Raw genomic sequence first — 16,275 nt, 5'->3', positions numbered from 1 at the left:
CATTAACGATTTGAACCCGGCCCAAAGTTTTATTTGGACAAAATTACATAAATAGTACCTATAGTTTACTGAAAATCATAAGCTCAATTCTCGTAAAAAAATTGTTGTGAATGGTTCTTGTTGTTTTTAAAAATTACACGGTCGGTCCTTGAGTCACATGAAATGACATTTATATATATTTTTAATTTTTTTCTTAATTAAATATAACTTGACAAAAAAATAGAAAAGAAAAGAAAAAAAGACACCTCTTTCATCTTGTCTTTGTAATGTTGTCGAAGTCTTCATCATGTTGTCGGACTACCAGATCTCACACCGTCATTTTCATCCTCACGTCGCCATCTTCATCGTGTCACCAGAGAACCTTAGATTTTCAACTTCAATTTCTACTCATACTCAAAATCCACATTAACATCTCGATAATTTATCACAAAATTGTATCGGGTTATCATGAATTTGTAAATGGACAACCAAACATCAAGACATTATTAACGATTGGTGATATCAAATGGGTCAAATTCCCGAAACCAGAAGTCGTCGAAGAACCATCATACCACAACATTGCATCCTATATTTCTATTTCTATTTCGATTTGGTGACATCACTAGGCCAATTTTGATTTTACGCCACGCCACATATAACATCAATTTGCAATCGTTCAAGTAAATGTGGGTGAATTTATTGAACTACCAAATTTGTTTCTTCTTTGGCCTGTTAGCAGGTTTGAGCTAACAATTGTTCAACATTAGCATGAAACTCATCAAAATTGTTCAAAATTCACCAACGGAATTATGAGCTAACAAAAGTAGAAAGTGTTATTGAAAGAGAAGACACACATCGGTTGTGAAAGAAGGAAATCAGAAGGAGAACATCGGCAGTGATACAAATGTGATAAGGGGTTGGTGGGTCTGTTTCAATGTGAGTCACAAATAACGAAGGGAATGGGGTTGATGGGGTTGGGTTTTCTTATGGTTTTCAAACAAACGGAGAGGAAGAAGATATGGGAGAGAAGGGTATCGCCACAAGGGAAGGAGATGACGGGGAGAATGGCAGTCTATCGTTAATGGAGGCTACATTGATGAAGTTAGTTGTAGAAGGGAAGCAATGTCATTTTATTGTTTCTTATGAAAAGATGAAGGTGTTGAAGATGATAGTAGGAAGAATAGAGGAAGGTGTCGGGTTGTTCGTTGGAGAATGGATAATACGTTAGGAAGGTTTGGTATTGGATGGTGTAACACCCGATTCAAGGTATCTTTCATTTTCACCACAAAAAAATCGTTGGGTGAAAATGACACATATTCAATGATCGTTTTATAGGTCGTTTCCTTATACCTCTCTTATAATATTGTTTCATGAATGAGACCTAGTCTTGGTTTAATTGACAAATTATTAATTTTTTACATATATATATATATATATATATATATATATATATATATATATATATATATATATATATATATATATAGAGAGAGAGAGAGATAGATAAAATTAGGTTAAGTATAAAACTATAAATACTATGTGAATGTATGATCAATTCTGGACCAATCATTTGATAAAGATATAATAGTAAGTTTAGTTATAGTTAATTATGGTAAAAACTTAAATCTTTTAATAACCATTTATATCAACACTACACTTTAACAAAAAAAAATCATCACCACGCATCGTCGTCTTCATCTCACAAACTCCACCACCGACCCTCATCACCAAGCTCATCCCCATCGTTGGCACCTCTCTTCTTCTTGTATCTGTGGTGTTCTTCTCTGGTAATTATCTTCATGAGTCGATGAACCCTTTTATTGCCCAGATTCAACCTCTCCAGCATCTGCAACTACAATCGTCGGACCACTTACTTGCTCTCTCTGGTTGCTCTGATTAACAGCTACATCTTTGGTAACTTGTAAGTCGAAGACTAAACATCTTCTTTTTACCGGCATCTTGTTTTATTTAATCTATTATTAGAGATTTAGAGTATTACCTTATGGTTTCTTTATTGCTTTTTATTTAGGATTTTAAAGTTTTGATTTTTTAAGAATGGGTGTTAAATCTAGTTAGAAAAAAATAATAATAGAACACCCATCAATCTTTTGCATTTGTAATCTTGTATTTAAAACTAAACTGAGTTGGCTTACACTCTACCCGTTTCGGAGTTCATTTTTTCTACTAGTAATTTCCTCAAACACCTTATTTGCATACAATAGTTCAAGTTTCTACCTTTCTAATATGCTTGAGTGGCATGATTGTTTATCATCATTGAATTTGGAGTTTTGAATTGCAAATCATGAAGCCCATAAACCCTTATTTTCACTCCATTGAATTAGTTTGGTTTTCACCTCTGCTTTCTATAAAAGTTCATTTCTTTTGACTGGAAACTTCACATAAATTGAGTTCTTGTCATTTTCTTTCATATTAGAGTAGTAAAGACACATTTTTTTTCATTTTAACCTATGTATGCTTAGGTATATGTAATTAGCTTACTTAATAATAAATATTTACCTTAAAAAAATAAGAATCTCATGGTGTATGTAGACTATAGAAAATCCGCCGGTTGTTCCTGATAAAAAGCTACCAGCAAGACTAGTTTTTGATTAGAGAAGAGGCTTGGTGTATAACGGGAGGTGGATTACTAGAAGAAAGAAACTAATTATGGTTTAAGTACATTACCTCGATCATAGGTCTATTTCTATATCTTTAAAAAATATATATTGAATATTCACAAGAAAATGTTGTTGAAATTTGTTGCATATTATATTGTATTTATGTGCAGGTCTTGACCAAACTTGTTGCTCAGAAACCTAGAAAAATAGTATACGAAATGATTATGGATGTAATGTTAGGCAAAGATGAAGATATTGGCAGTAGTTATGATGAAAAAAGTACAAGGGGGTATAAAAGTCTTTTTTCTTTTTCTTCATATTAAGTGATGTTTGAGTAAAAGTGTTGTGTGGAAAATGATGTTTATAAAGTATTCAAGAACATGGCGACATACTTTGGGAAATGGAAGGAAAAATAAATGATGATCCATTTGTAAAAAGTTTGCACATAAAATAGAATGTCTCAATTTCGTGACTTTTTTCTATTAAGTTGTTTTTTTTACAATAAGTAAAAAATAAACACTAATAGGAACTATGTAATAGTTAAGTCAATTTGAAGTTGAACCACGTGTGAATAAAAAATCTTGGATTCTTGTAGTTCCTAGATATTGATTTTTGTATTTCCTTTAGAATTTAATTTTGTTAGTCTATGGTTTTGTATTTTTACCCGCTGGAGTTTGGAATTCAATTTCACATTTTACTAGTGTATTTGTTTGTTTTTAGTTAGGATTGTTCATTTACACATATCTCCATTAGTTGTTCTTAATTTTTTAAACATGACTTATTATTTAAGAATTAATCAGATGGTAACTATTTCTTTGTTAAAACTATGAAAGAATCGGATGGAATCATATATTCTACAAGAATGTATATGTATCTTTTGTCTATATGTTCACCAAGAATGCTTTGTTTGTTTCGTCCATACGTATCATATTATTAATGCTTAAAGAATGTATCCATATTTGTTTCACATCATATAATAGAAAATTGTATGCTATTAATGATATTGTTGTAATTGTAGGCGTAGTACAAGCAACACCACAAAAACAACATGAACATGTACAAGCCCAACTTGTACAAGAAGATGCATGATCCTATATATATATATATATATATATATATATATATATATATATATATATATATATATATATATATATATATATATATATATATATATATATATATATATATATATATATATATATATATATATATATAAGATTTATGTAAATAGTTGTTTAGGGAATTCTTCAAGAATATTGGGTTATGTAGATAGTTGATTAGGTTATTGCTTAAGAATTTTAGTTTAACCTATTTACATTTTGTTGCATTTGAATAATAACTATTGTATAATAACACATTTTTTAAGAATTCAATAAATAATTTTACATTTGAATATTCTTTAATAATAGTATATTGTATTTGTAATAATAATTGATCAAAAATACTTCATTCCTTAAGAATTCAGTGCTAAATTTCGGTATTCTTTAAGAACTTATTATGTGAGTATTGCAGATAAATAAAAATATGGAAATCATTTGAAATTTTCAAACGTATATTACTTTAATATATATATATATATATATATATATATATATATATATATATATATATATATATATATATATATATATATATATATGTTAATTATCTTGCTTATAATCCGAAAATTCCATATATATTATTAACCATTTTTACAATTTTTCCCTTATAATTAATTAAATATAGTTATATAGTAAATCACATTCATTCATTCTTTTAATCTAATGGCTAGAATTTGGTTACACATTCACACAATACTTGTGATTCATATTTGATCCTAATATATATATATATATATATATATATATATATATATATATATATATATATATATATATATATATATATATGTGTGTGTGTGTGTGTGTGTGTGTGTGTGCGCGCGCGTGTGTGTAAGGGTGTATTATTAAGCTTTTAAGAATACAAGGTTTAAATCTTATTAATTTAATAAAATTTTAATTACTTAATATTTAAACCAATTAAGATTTAATAATTATCTTTAATTAAACTCTTAATTAATTACAATTAAATCTTTTAAGAATGAAATCATTATCTTAATTAGACTTTTAATTAAATAATATATTTTTTTCTTATTCTCTTCCTTAAAATTTGAAATTAGGGATTATATAAAATTACCTAATTTATTAACTGTTTAAATTTTAGAAATGTAAAATAACAATTACGGAAACTAGTAATTAACCCCTAGTAAATATTGAAAAAAAAAGGCAAGAGGGGTTGAGGAAAATCGAAGACCCTAGAGGGCTAGAGATTTTTGAAAATCAGGTTGTAACGCCCAAAAATGTGACACGAAATTTGTTTTAATTTAATAAAACAACATTCCCAAAGACATCATCAATACAATCCAAATTAAATAAGTGTATCAAACATCATTTCCATCAAAGTAAATAAAAAAAAGCGGAACTATGTGGTGGGTGCAATGCATTCATCCTGTGTTCTTCCCTTTGGAACCAGAAGTACTTGAAACATAAACTGAAAACTGTAAACACAATGATTAGTGAGTTCCCCAAACTACCCCATATCATACATAATAAATCACATATTGGGCCCCCGCCTTACATCGGGCCCCACCCGACATCAAGCCCTTCTCGGTATACAGATTTGTTATTCTTAGGCCCCACCTGACATCGGCCCCCTCCCGCTATACACATACAATATATATATATATATATATATATATATATATATATATATACATATATATATATATATATATATATATATATATATATATATCACATGATCATGCTAACACATACAATGATCATAAAACAATAGCATACGTTTCATTCATCGAGCCTCGCCCGCCATCGAGCCCCCACCCGATATACATAGCAGCACATAACACATGCAAGGGTCACGCAAACTCCTAGCATCCTAGCATAAACAATAAGGGACGACATTGGTGCCTTAGACCTGCTAAAACTAGTGAGGAAACTCACATTGATTGCTAAATCTCACTGAAAATCTTAGGCTGTTGTCCTGACGAATCCCCGAGCTATCAACACAAAATAACATCCAATTAACATTTGGGTTCCAATCCAAATCCAATGATCCATATTTGGGGTAAAAGTACCATTTTACCCCTCACCTAGTTTGGTCCAAGACTAAGGCCCAAACTCACGATCTAAAAGGCCCAAAAACCAAATAATCATCCAAAGCCCACTTGTGGCCTAATTTTCCAAATTGGGCACAAACCCTTACATGGGCCTTACCCTAAATCCCAATAAATTTTCCCTAGTCCAAAACACTTGTTCTCAGAAGGGCCATCAAGAACCCAAACACCTAAGCCCAAAAGAAGAGTCCAACTCGAAGCCCAAAGTGTATAAGCCCAACTGACTGAGTATGCGGGGCGTACTCAATTGTATGCTAAGCGTACACGCTAAAAGGCTTGTACGCCATGCATACAGACTTGTACACCCAACGTACTCACCCATTAATCCACAATCCATTTTAAGCACTTAATGCTTAAGTCAAGAAGTCCAAACCATATATCTAAGTCCCAATAAGAGTCTAGAACCATAAAGTCGTTGAACGGGTGACTTTGCATGCCCCATAAGGACCAAAATTCAAGATATATCACTCTACTTTCATTTAAAGATCATAATCTCATGCATTGGTGATTCTAAACCCTAAAGGTGCCAACTTTATGAACATTGAACCTCAGAAACACCAAGACTAGCAACTCATAGCTCCTTGAGTGGTAACAAACCACTAGATCTCATTCATGGGACCAAAAAGGGTCCAAAACTCATATAGACTATATCTAAGCTTCGAACAAACAATATCAAATCTTTTTACCTCAAACAAGCTATAAATTAAGCAGATAATCAAGATCCACAAGCTCTTCCTTGATCCACCATCTTGCACCAAGCTTCCACTTCTTGATTATGGACTAAAACACGCCAAAATAGACATAACGAGCTCAAAACACAAAGGAAAGTTTAGGGTTTCGTGCATGAGGCTATAAGGATAGTGGAGGCTGAGAAATAAGGGTTTCATGAGCCATATGTAACACTTGGTTTTGGATTTGCTTCTTTATTCGGGGCTGCAGCCCAAACTTTAGTGGTCATGAGGCTTAGGGACTTGGGAAAGAAATAATATGGCCCTTCTCGGGTGTGGGTGTTATGGTTTAAGTGATCATAAAAGTATCCGATTGTGTCTTCGGAGGCCAAGGGTGTAATCATGATTCGATAACTCGGTCTTTTATGGATTTTCAGTTTTGTTGGGGAAGTTTTAAGGCTTGGGTGTGTTGTCAGAAGCGTATGGCTTCTCGCTGCCTTTCTGTGGAATTTCAAAGATTTTGGTAGAAATGTCCCTTACTGGAAAAGGTTTGGGTCTCAATGCCATTTGTGCATGGCAGAAAGCACGTGCCTGGGTGAGTATGCTCATCGTAAGCTAGGGGTACGCCCAACGTAATGATCAGTGTGCCAAACCCTAATTTTTAGGGTTTGGGAACTATTTAAACATGTTTATGAGCTCAAGGATCTTTTATTCTCAGCCTCCATTACCTTCTAGCCTCATTTCGAAACCCTATCTCATTTTGACTGTTTGAGAGATCAAAGTGTGCTTTTTGGTGTGTTCTTGCTCATTTCAAAGAAAATGGTGCTTGGTGCTGGCTTGTGGTTCAAAGGATGACGTTTAGATCCAGACTTTTGGCTTTATTTCTAGCTCATTCAAGGTATAAAGTTCTCATTTTTACTTCTTATTGTGCTAGTTGAGTTTAGAGCAAGATTAAGGGTTTTATGGTGTATTAAGTTCTCCTTGTGAGTTTGAGGCACCCCATGAGCTTGGAATGATATATCTTGCCTCTTCTGATGTTTCTAGCTCATAAAAGGCTTGCTTGATGCTTAATAATGGTTTATGCATGTTCTAGTTGGATTATGTTGGGTCTTATTTGATTAAGTTGGGTGATGGGTCCCATTGAGTCATGTAAATGCATAAAGGTGCCGACTTTATGCATTAAGAGCTTAGTTTGAAGGTCTTATGAGGTTTTGATGCATGGACTTAAAGGATTAAGATGTGTTTTGAGTTTTGGAGAAGTTCCAGTTACGCCTCGCGTAACTGATAGTATGCCCAGCGTACGTTCCTTTGGTCGCGATCCAACATTCTTCGAGTACGTCTAACGTAGTTGAGCGTATGACCCGCATTCGTAGAGCAGATGGGTTTTGGGTTTGTTGTGTGTTGGGCTTCATATCCTTGGGCCACTTTGTTGCTTTAGACCTTTTGGGCCAACTGAGATTTATTATTGGGCTTTAGGATAAGGCCCACATGGGGTTCGACCCAATTTGGTAAATTGGGTTATTAGTGGGCTTTTATGGATCTTGTAGTTTGATCCTTTTTGGTTTTGGGCTTGGGGCTCAAATTTGGTTCATTTTGGGTCAGGGTTAAAATGGTTATTTCCCCCCATGTATGGATTATGGATCATAGTTTGGAACCCAATTGCTAATTGGGTGTTATTTTGGTATTGATAGTCGAAGGAGTCGTTAGGGCAGCAACTATGGATTTCTTTATGTGAGCTTCTTCATTTTAGGTGACTCTCCTCACTGTTCTATGGGTCGAAGGCACCAATACTGACCTATTTGGTTTATGTATTGTAGGAAGACTCGAGGGTAACCCTTGGCAGTTTGTATGAAAGACCAGGAGGCGGCTCCTACCAAATTGTATGCAAGACCAGAGACTGAACTCTAGCAGTTAATTAGTTAAGTAGCTTAGATTGTATGCTAGTTGTCTTTGTGATGCTTGCATGGAAGACTCGGAGGTTACTCTTGGCACTTGTCTATAAGACTCAGGGTTTTGGCCCCAGACCTGGCAAGGAAGACCACGAGGCAGCTGGTGGCATAATGGCAAGACTATGGTTAGCACATATCATTTTTATTGATTGATTGGATATATATATATATGATATGTATGACTTGTTTGATATGTTGGTAGGTGGTATTTGGGGAACTAACTAAGCTTTGTGCTTACATTTTGTGGTTTATGGTTTCAGGTACTTCCTGTTCAAAAGAGAAGTCTCACAGCTGGAAATTTCCAAGTCTAGAAACCAAGCCAAATAAGTCCCTTATTTGTAATATTTGTATCTATGTTAATATTATATGATGGTAATGTAATGTTTTTGAGAATTATAATACCCTAAAGCCTCCTAAGTTGATGAAAACAATAAGAAGTTTAAGTTACGTCAAATATGATCATATGAACAAACATATTAAGGGTTTTACACATCTAGGCCATAAACTGTAACATCCACGTTTCCAGGCTAGGCATTATTGTTGATGTAATAGTCTAGGTTAATCCTTGTAACTTTTTTTGAAGTATTAACGATGAAATATTTGAATATTATGTGAATTATGTGTTTATTTTCTTAATTATTATAATTTAATGAATTAAGAATAAAATAAGCATCAAAATTAAAGTGTGAGATAAGCCCGATATCTTTGCACAAAGATGTAGTGGTTGAGACGAGGTTTCCGAAAATATAAAGAATGCTGAAATCCAAGTTATAACGAAGAAGTTATGACCTGTCGAAGTTTCGCGACAAAACCGGTGTGGCACAGCGTGACGTAAATATAAAGGTGAGTCTCCTCACTGTTCTATGGGTCGAAGGCACCAATGCCAACCCATTTGGTTTATGTATTGTAGGAATACCCTGGGGTAACCCTTGACAGTTTGTATGAAAGACCAGGAGGCAGCTCCTGGAAAATTGTATGCAAGACCAAAGTTTGAACTCTGGCAGTTAATTAGTTAAGTACCCTAGATTGTATGCTAGTTGTCTTTGTGATGTTTGCATGGAAGATCTAGAGGTGACTCCTAGCACTTGTCTGTAAGACCTAGGGTTTTGGCCCCTGGCCTGGAAAGGAAGACCACGAGGCAACTTGTGGCATAATAGCAAGACTATGGTTGACACATAGCACTTTTATTGATGGATTGGATATGTATGATATGTATGGCTTGTTTGATATGTTTGGTATGTGGTATTTAGGGAACCGACTAATCTTTGTCCTTACATTTTGTGGTTTATGTTTCAGGTACTTCCAGTTCGAAAGGGAAGGGTCTAGCTTGATCGTAGCGCATGCACTAGTGTTTTCCGCAATATGTGATTTTGGGAATGAACTCTGATAAATGTTTTATTGTGAAATGCTTTTCAATGTTTGGATGAAGTTACATTAGTGTTTCGATTATAATACAAATGAAATTTTTACCCTTGATTTTCTCTTTCAAAAAGAAATTTTTACCCTTGATTTTTGGGTTGTTACACTATAAATATGTTTATATAGTGTCCAACCCCGAAATTAGGGTTTTCAATAAATCACACATACGCCCCACATACGTGTCCAAACTCCCGTCCAGTCCTCGCATGAGTACGCTAAGCGTACCATGTGGAACTCCCCACGTACTCGCTTCGTAGCTTGTACGACAAGCGTACCATGTGGTACGCCCCGCGTACTACATAAGGACCAAAATGCAACTTATCAATACACAAGGGGCAATAATGAAACATACTAGGATTCAAGTGTTACACAGGTATAACCTGGGTTTTCTAGTTTTTCACCAATGTGTATATTATACATAAAACCATAGGCTCTGATACCATTAATGAGTTTTCTTGGTTACATTAAAAGTTAAAACAACAAAATTTGCACAACGGAATCATAAAACTATTTTATGGGCATATGCGACCTAGAAATCTATGACTTTTCTCATAATAGGAACATATTATGAAAACTATGAAATAACATATGTAAATCGAAAATCACAAAGGGTTAGTATACATACCTTTGAGTATTATAGTAAATACTTAAGCTTTGATCCTCAAGAGTTCCTTGGAAAGCAAGCACCAAAAGTATGAAGCCTCTAATGGATCAAACTGAATACCAACAATTTAGAGGAGAGAGGATGGAAAACAAATTTTCTATTCTAGCTCTTGAAGGCTAGGGAAGAACATGCCTTGCAGAAGATCCTATTTATAGCTAGTGGAAACTCTAATTTGAATATTAAAATAATATTATTTTATACCTATTCAAGTCAGTTTCCTTATCAGCTAAAAGAGGTTTCTAGAACCCTTCTGGACCTCTCCTAAAACCATCCACTATAAAGAGGGTTCTAGAATGCCTTCCTTGTTTAACAACTAAACAATTACAACTCAACCATTGGATATTTAATTAATTCTACTTAATTCAAAATTAATTTTCAATTTTTTCTAACTAATTCTAAATTAATTATTAACCATTTCTAATTAATTTATTGATCAAATAATAAATTAACAAATTATTTCCTTATACTCCTAAGGTTGTTTCTAGTTATTTCTAGTTATTAGGGTAACCTAAAAGGACTTTGCTTTTATTCCATAAGATTATACCAATTTAGTTACGACCTTATACACCTAATCCAACACATTGAACCTCCAAATAACCCTTCTCCAACACACCAACCACTTATATACCCATCACATTCATCACCACCCAATGTCATCCTTATCCTTCCACCATATCATATACTAACACACACAACGGTGGCAAGAAACGAAGGGCTTTGATGAACATGGAAAATGTGATGTGGGTGTCCGACTCTGAATGGTGGCGGGGAAATGGTGGTAAACAACTATTCCTTACCGTTTCTCAACAACGACGACACCGATAAACATCTGAATAATATTGGCACTCACCCCTCAAGTAAGTTGTTACAAGTGTGTAAATTGTAGCATATCACATCCCCTCCTTTAAAATCGATTTCCAAAATTTTCAAGGAAATCGAGACCTACTTTTCATTTCTCCATATGTGTCTCAATGACAAAAAGATCAAACGAAGCTCCACCTAATTTCTAGGGTTTACTCGTGTTCTTCATTTGCATCATGTACTCATAATGATTATTAATATAAATAACATATGGCGAGTATGTTAAATCAATTGAATGATTATTGGATTTGAATCACTCTAATATTTTTGTTAAAATCATGTTGAGATGTTCTTTACTAATAATGATTTTACATTTGGGTTTTTTTTTTTTTTTTTTTGGTTTGAAATTTCTCACATGGGTCACTAAGAAGACGAATCATATGGATAGGGGAGGTTGGTTGTTGGTCAGAGACGATAGAAGAGGGGAAACAACATGGAAGATTTGGGTTGACCTAAATCTAGATACCCCGTGATTTGTGTTTGTTAAGTGCATCAAATTTATTGAGAAGTTGGATTAAAATATAAGCTTAAAGTAAGATTGAATGAAAAAAGGGGTGAAGAGTATGGAAGGGACTTGTAGGTCCGCTTATGTGCATGTTTATATATATATATATATATATATATATATATATATATATATATATATATATATATATATATATATATATATACACACACACACACACATACTAGACGAATTTTCACGTGTTGCGCAACGAAGATTAAAAATATATTGTTAAAATATTGAAAAATATATGTTTAAAATGGTTATGTTATTGACATTAACTTTGAGATAATATTTTTACACTAATATATATATATATATATATATATATATATATATATATATATATATATATATATATATATATATATATATATATATATAATCTCTATTATTTTGAACAATAATATTCATTGGCATCAACCCACATTCATCATTAATAGAATTAAATATAATTATCTATTTAGTATTATTTTTTAACAATTATTATTATTGATTGATTATATTTTTACTTATGCGATCATTTTCTAATTTCAATAATGATGTTTATTTAAAATACAATTTATTTATAGCTAAATGTAATTTATAATTCAATGTTATTGTCATTTAAAATTGTTATTCATTAGTTTTAAACCACTTATTATTAATAATAAATTAAAGTTGACTTTTAAGAAACAATTAATATTATTATTAAAATGTGAAACATGCACTAAATAATAAAGTGATAAGATAGATAATTTGCATTTCAAAAGAAACTTGCATGGATAATATGACATATCCATGTAATTTGATTTTATTAATAATAATTATTGTTTATCAATTTTAAAACTACTTGTTAGTATTAATAAGTGAAAGAAACTTTTAAAAAACACTTATTGTTATAATTAAAATGTTAAATATATACTAAAATATAAAGTGATAAGATAGATAATTTGCTTTTTAAAAAAGGCTTACATGGATAATATAGATAATATGACATATCTATGATTGTTAATTAATTATTGTTTTGAAGCAACATGAACATACAAACATGTATACAATAGTTAATCAAATAATATATACATATATATATATATATATATATATATATATATATATATATATATATATATATATATATATATATGATCTTCCATAACATATGATCGATAACATGAATCTAATCTAGTTTAGATTAAAATTTCAACCACAACATACATTGATATTTTTAAAAGAATACTTAAATCAAGAAAATACGAAAAAGAATTAGTATATAACAAACTTACAAATTATTAAAACGTGAAACATATACTAAATAATAAAGTGATAAGATAGACAATTTACATTTCAAAAGAAACTTGCATTGATAATATGACATCGATGTAATTTCATTTTATTAATAATAATTATTGTTTATCAATTTTAAAACCACTTGTTATTATTAATAAGTGAAAGAAACTTTTAAAATACACTTATTGTTATAATTAAAATGTTAAACATATACTAAAATATAAAGTGATAAGATAGATAATTTGCATTTTAAAAAAAAAGCTTACATGGATAATATGGATAATATGACATATCCATGATTTTTAATTAAGTATTGTTTTGAAGCAACATGAACATACAAATATGTATATAATAGTTAATTAAATATTATATATATATATATATATATATATATATATATATATATATATATATATATATATATATATATATGATCTTCCATAACATATAATCGATAACATGAATCTAATCTAATTTACATTAAAATTTCAACCACGACATACATTGATATTCTTAAAAGAATACTTAAATCAAGAAAATACGAAAAAGAATTAGTATATAACAAACTTACAAATTAAAATTTTAACATAATAACATGGCTCGGAAAATTGTTCAAAGCCCTCAAACGAACACAAAAAATTTCAAAAAAAAAAATTTTAAACTTGTTTTCTTTGTGAATTTTGTATGTGATTTGTATTTGTGTGTCTACTAAAAAAGATTGACCTTTTTATAGTAGAGTATCCATTAATTGTTTATTAAATATATTATATAAGTTATAAAACCGTTAAATTGTTAATCATTGTTTTTAGACTTTTAAGTGGTATTCATTAAAATAAGAGGTTTCAAATGCATGAGGTGTTTGCAAATTTTTATGGGGGTTTTAAATGCATGAGGTTCAAGGAAAAATGCTAACTTTATAAGTGTGTATGGTGTATGATATATATATATATATATATATATATATATATATATATATATATATATATATAGAGAGAGAGAGAGAGAGAGAGAGACTCATATTTATTATTTATAAAACTTTAAATTAAATAGAAAAAACATAAAAAAATAAATAAGAAAAGATTTTAATCTTTTTAGTTTTTCAAAGGACCAAAACAACAAAGCAAACCAACTAAAAAATGCCATAAATGTAAAATTGTTGTGATTTGGACCAAATTCAGAAAATTAAAAAAAAAAAAAAAAAAAAAAAAAAAAAAAAAAAAAAATAAGAATATTTTTGACAGTTTTGTCTAAAAGAATAAAATAAAATAAATAATATAAAAGGAATAGAGGTGAAGCTTGCCGTTTACGGGGAAATTTTGATTTAATATTATATTGTCATCACTAATCTCTTAGTAATGATGACAAAATAATATTCTTATATATTTGGAAAAATATCTATGAAATCAACAAAAATTAGTAAAAACAAACAAATTAAAGGCTATAACCACCATAAATTAATTTGAAGGAATCTACATTTGCTGCCAAAATACTGTTTATTTTTTTAATTAATTGATTGTTACGATAAGGTACAACATTGTATGCATATTATTTAACTAACTTTGCCTCAATCATCCAATCATTATCCAGCTTCGGCTCCAAGTTGCTTTATTTATTTCAAACTATACCTATATAGACAAAAAATAATTCAGAGAAATAAGTCTTATTTAACGACAAATTAAACTATTTTCTAAATATATCATCTTTTTCAATTTTAAAATAGCAACCCAGTTCTCAAAAAACTTCTGTATTTTATTTTTGAGTGTTGTATGAACGATTATTTCTCTTAATAATTGCTTTATATAAGCATAAAATGATTTGAAATTAAATATATTAATATAAAAAGAACATGGTGATAATACAACCCAAAGAAAATAATCATGCATATAACAAAATATTATTTTAATCATAAAAATAATATTTTTCCCTACCAAATTTGTGAAATACCATCTTTCATATTCTATATTTAAGAACACCTTTCTTGTTCAAACGAGGGTTTTACTCTTGAAGAACCTGCAAAAAAGTGGGGAAGAAGATCAAAACATGGTGATTGAAATTGTGATCTCAACTGTGTTATTAGTTGCGGGTATTGCTCTTTTTGTCCTAATTCATGTATGCATAGTTGGGAGGACATTTGGAAGCATTACTAGTGGTACTTTGGTGCAAAGAAGTGGTACGATGATGATAAGCAGAAGTGGGAGCATGTCACAAGAAGATATCAAGAAACTACCATCTTATGATTTTAATCTTGAAGCACAAAAATCAATGGGTGATCAGTGTGTGGTGTGTTTGGAAAGGTTTAAAATTGGTGAAAGTTGCAAGCTTTTGCCAAATTGTAATCATAGTTTTCATGGTGAGTGCATAGATTTATGGTTGATCAAGAATGGTGTTTGTCCAATTTGTAGAGCTTTTGTTGATATGGGAAGAGAGGAGACTAGTTTTTCATCTCAAGTTGCTTTTGAATTGAGATAGAGATTTGGATTTAAAAGATTTAGAGAGTTTGGTTTTTCATTTTGTAATTGTGCGATAATGAAATCTGTAAATTACTCAAAGTTATCGTATTGGATTCGATAGATAGTTATTTTGTGTTATATGAATTCATTTGTATGTTGATACCATCTAATTGCTTAGAAAATAACGACGACTGCATAAGATTTATAATTTTATACCGGTTGCAAAACGAATGCATCTGTTTGTGTTTTTTTTTCTCAATAAAGACCGAGTACAAATAGAAAAATATGTTCATATGTTAATTTGTTTATGCATTTATTTGGTTGGGTTAGTCAAACTTCATGTTGACATCTCTGGTGTTGATGGAGTAGGGTGTAAAGTGGGATCAATTTCGAATGGAAAAAAATATATATATATATTGTTCATAAGAGATTCTATGAAATTAATAAGATATATTTGTGGATATTATATATCAGTTTTGAATTTTGTTGTAATAAAATAAAGTGTGACTTTGGACAAAACCATGTTGTGCAACTTCTATGATTTGTAGTCCATTTTAAATATTAATTTTTTGGTGAATGGATAATGATTTCTTATATACAAAATAACTATTGTATGATAGGTATATCTAACTTGTTTAGGTTATTTATTGTGGGTTGTTATTATTATTTTTTAGTTAATCATTTTTTTAAACATGTCAATTTGTTTGGTTCTTTGATA

The 16,275-nt window shown here is 30.7% G+C and overlaps 1 protein-coding gene and 1 long non-coding RNA gene across 3 annotated transcripts; both read left to right on the top strand.

The window, feature by feature from the left end:
* The first annotated feature begins 1,623 nt into the window (after window positions 1-1,623).
* Window positions 1,624-3,689, top strand: LOC145042466 (uncharacterized). Of its 2 annotated transcripts, XR_013680664.1 has the most exons (4): window positions 1,624-1,900; window positions 2,530-2,675; window positions 2,768-2,886; window positions 3,616-3,689. It is a non-coding gene; the product is annotated as an uncharacterized LOC145042466 (long non-coding RNA). The 2 variants fall into 2 exon arrangements; XR_013680663.1 differs by lacking the exon at window positions 3,616-3,689 and having other exon boundaries at window positions 1,625-1,900; window positions 2,768-3,203.
* Window positions 3,690-15,147: 11,458 nt separating this feature from the next.
* LOC145039973 (RING-H2 finger protein ATL14-like) lies at window positions 15,148-15,576 on the top strand. The gene has a single exon (XM_078987967.1). It carries the CDS (start codon window positions 15,148-15,150, stop codon window positions 15,574-15,576), a length of 429 nt encoding a protein of 142 aa, XP_078844093.1.
* The last annotated feature ends 699 nt before the right edge of the window (window positions 15,577-16,275 follow it).

This window comes from Lactuca saligna, chromosome 4 (assembly GCF_052625555.1).
Source record: "Lactuca saligna cultivar CGN05327 chromosome 4, ASM5262555v1, whole genome shotgun sequence".
Taxonomy (NCBI): domain Eukaryota; kingdom Viridiplantae; phylum Streptophyta; class Magnoliopsida; order Asterales; family Asteraceae; genus Lactuca; species Lactuca saligna.
The sequence above is the reverse complement of the archived record's forward strand: the minus strand, read 5'-3'. Positions and strand labels throughout refer to the sequence as shown.

Coding starts and splice junctions, on each gene's coding strand:
- LOC145039973 (XM_078987967.1), top strand. CDS start 15,148: ATGGTGATTGAAATTGTGATCTCAACTGTGTTATTAGTTGCGGGTATT.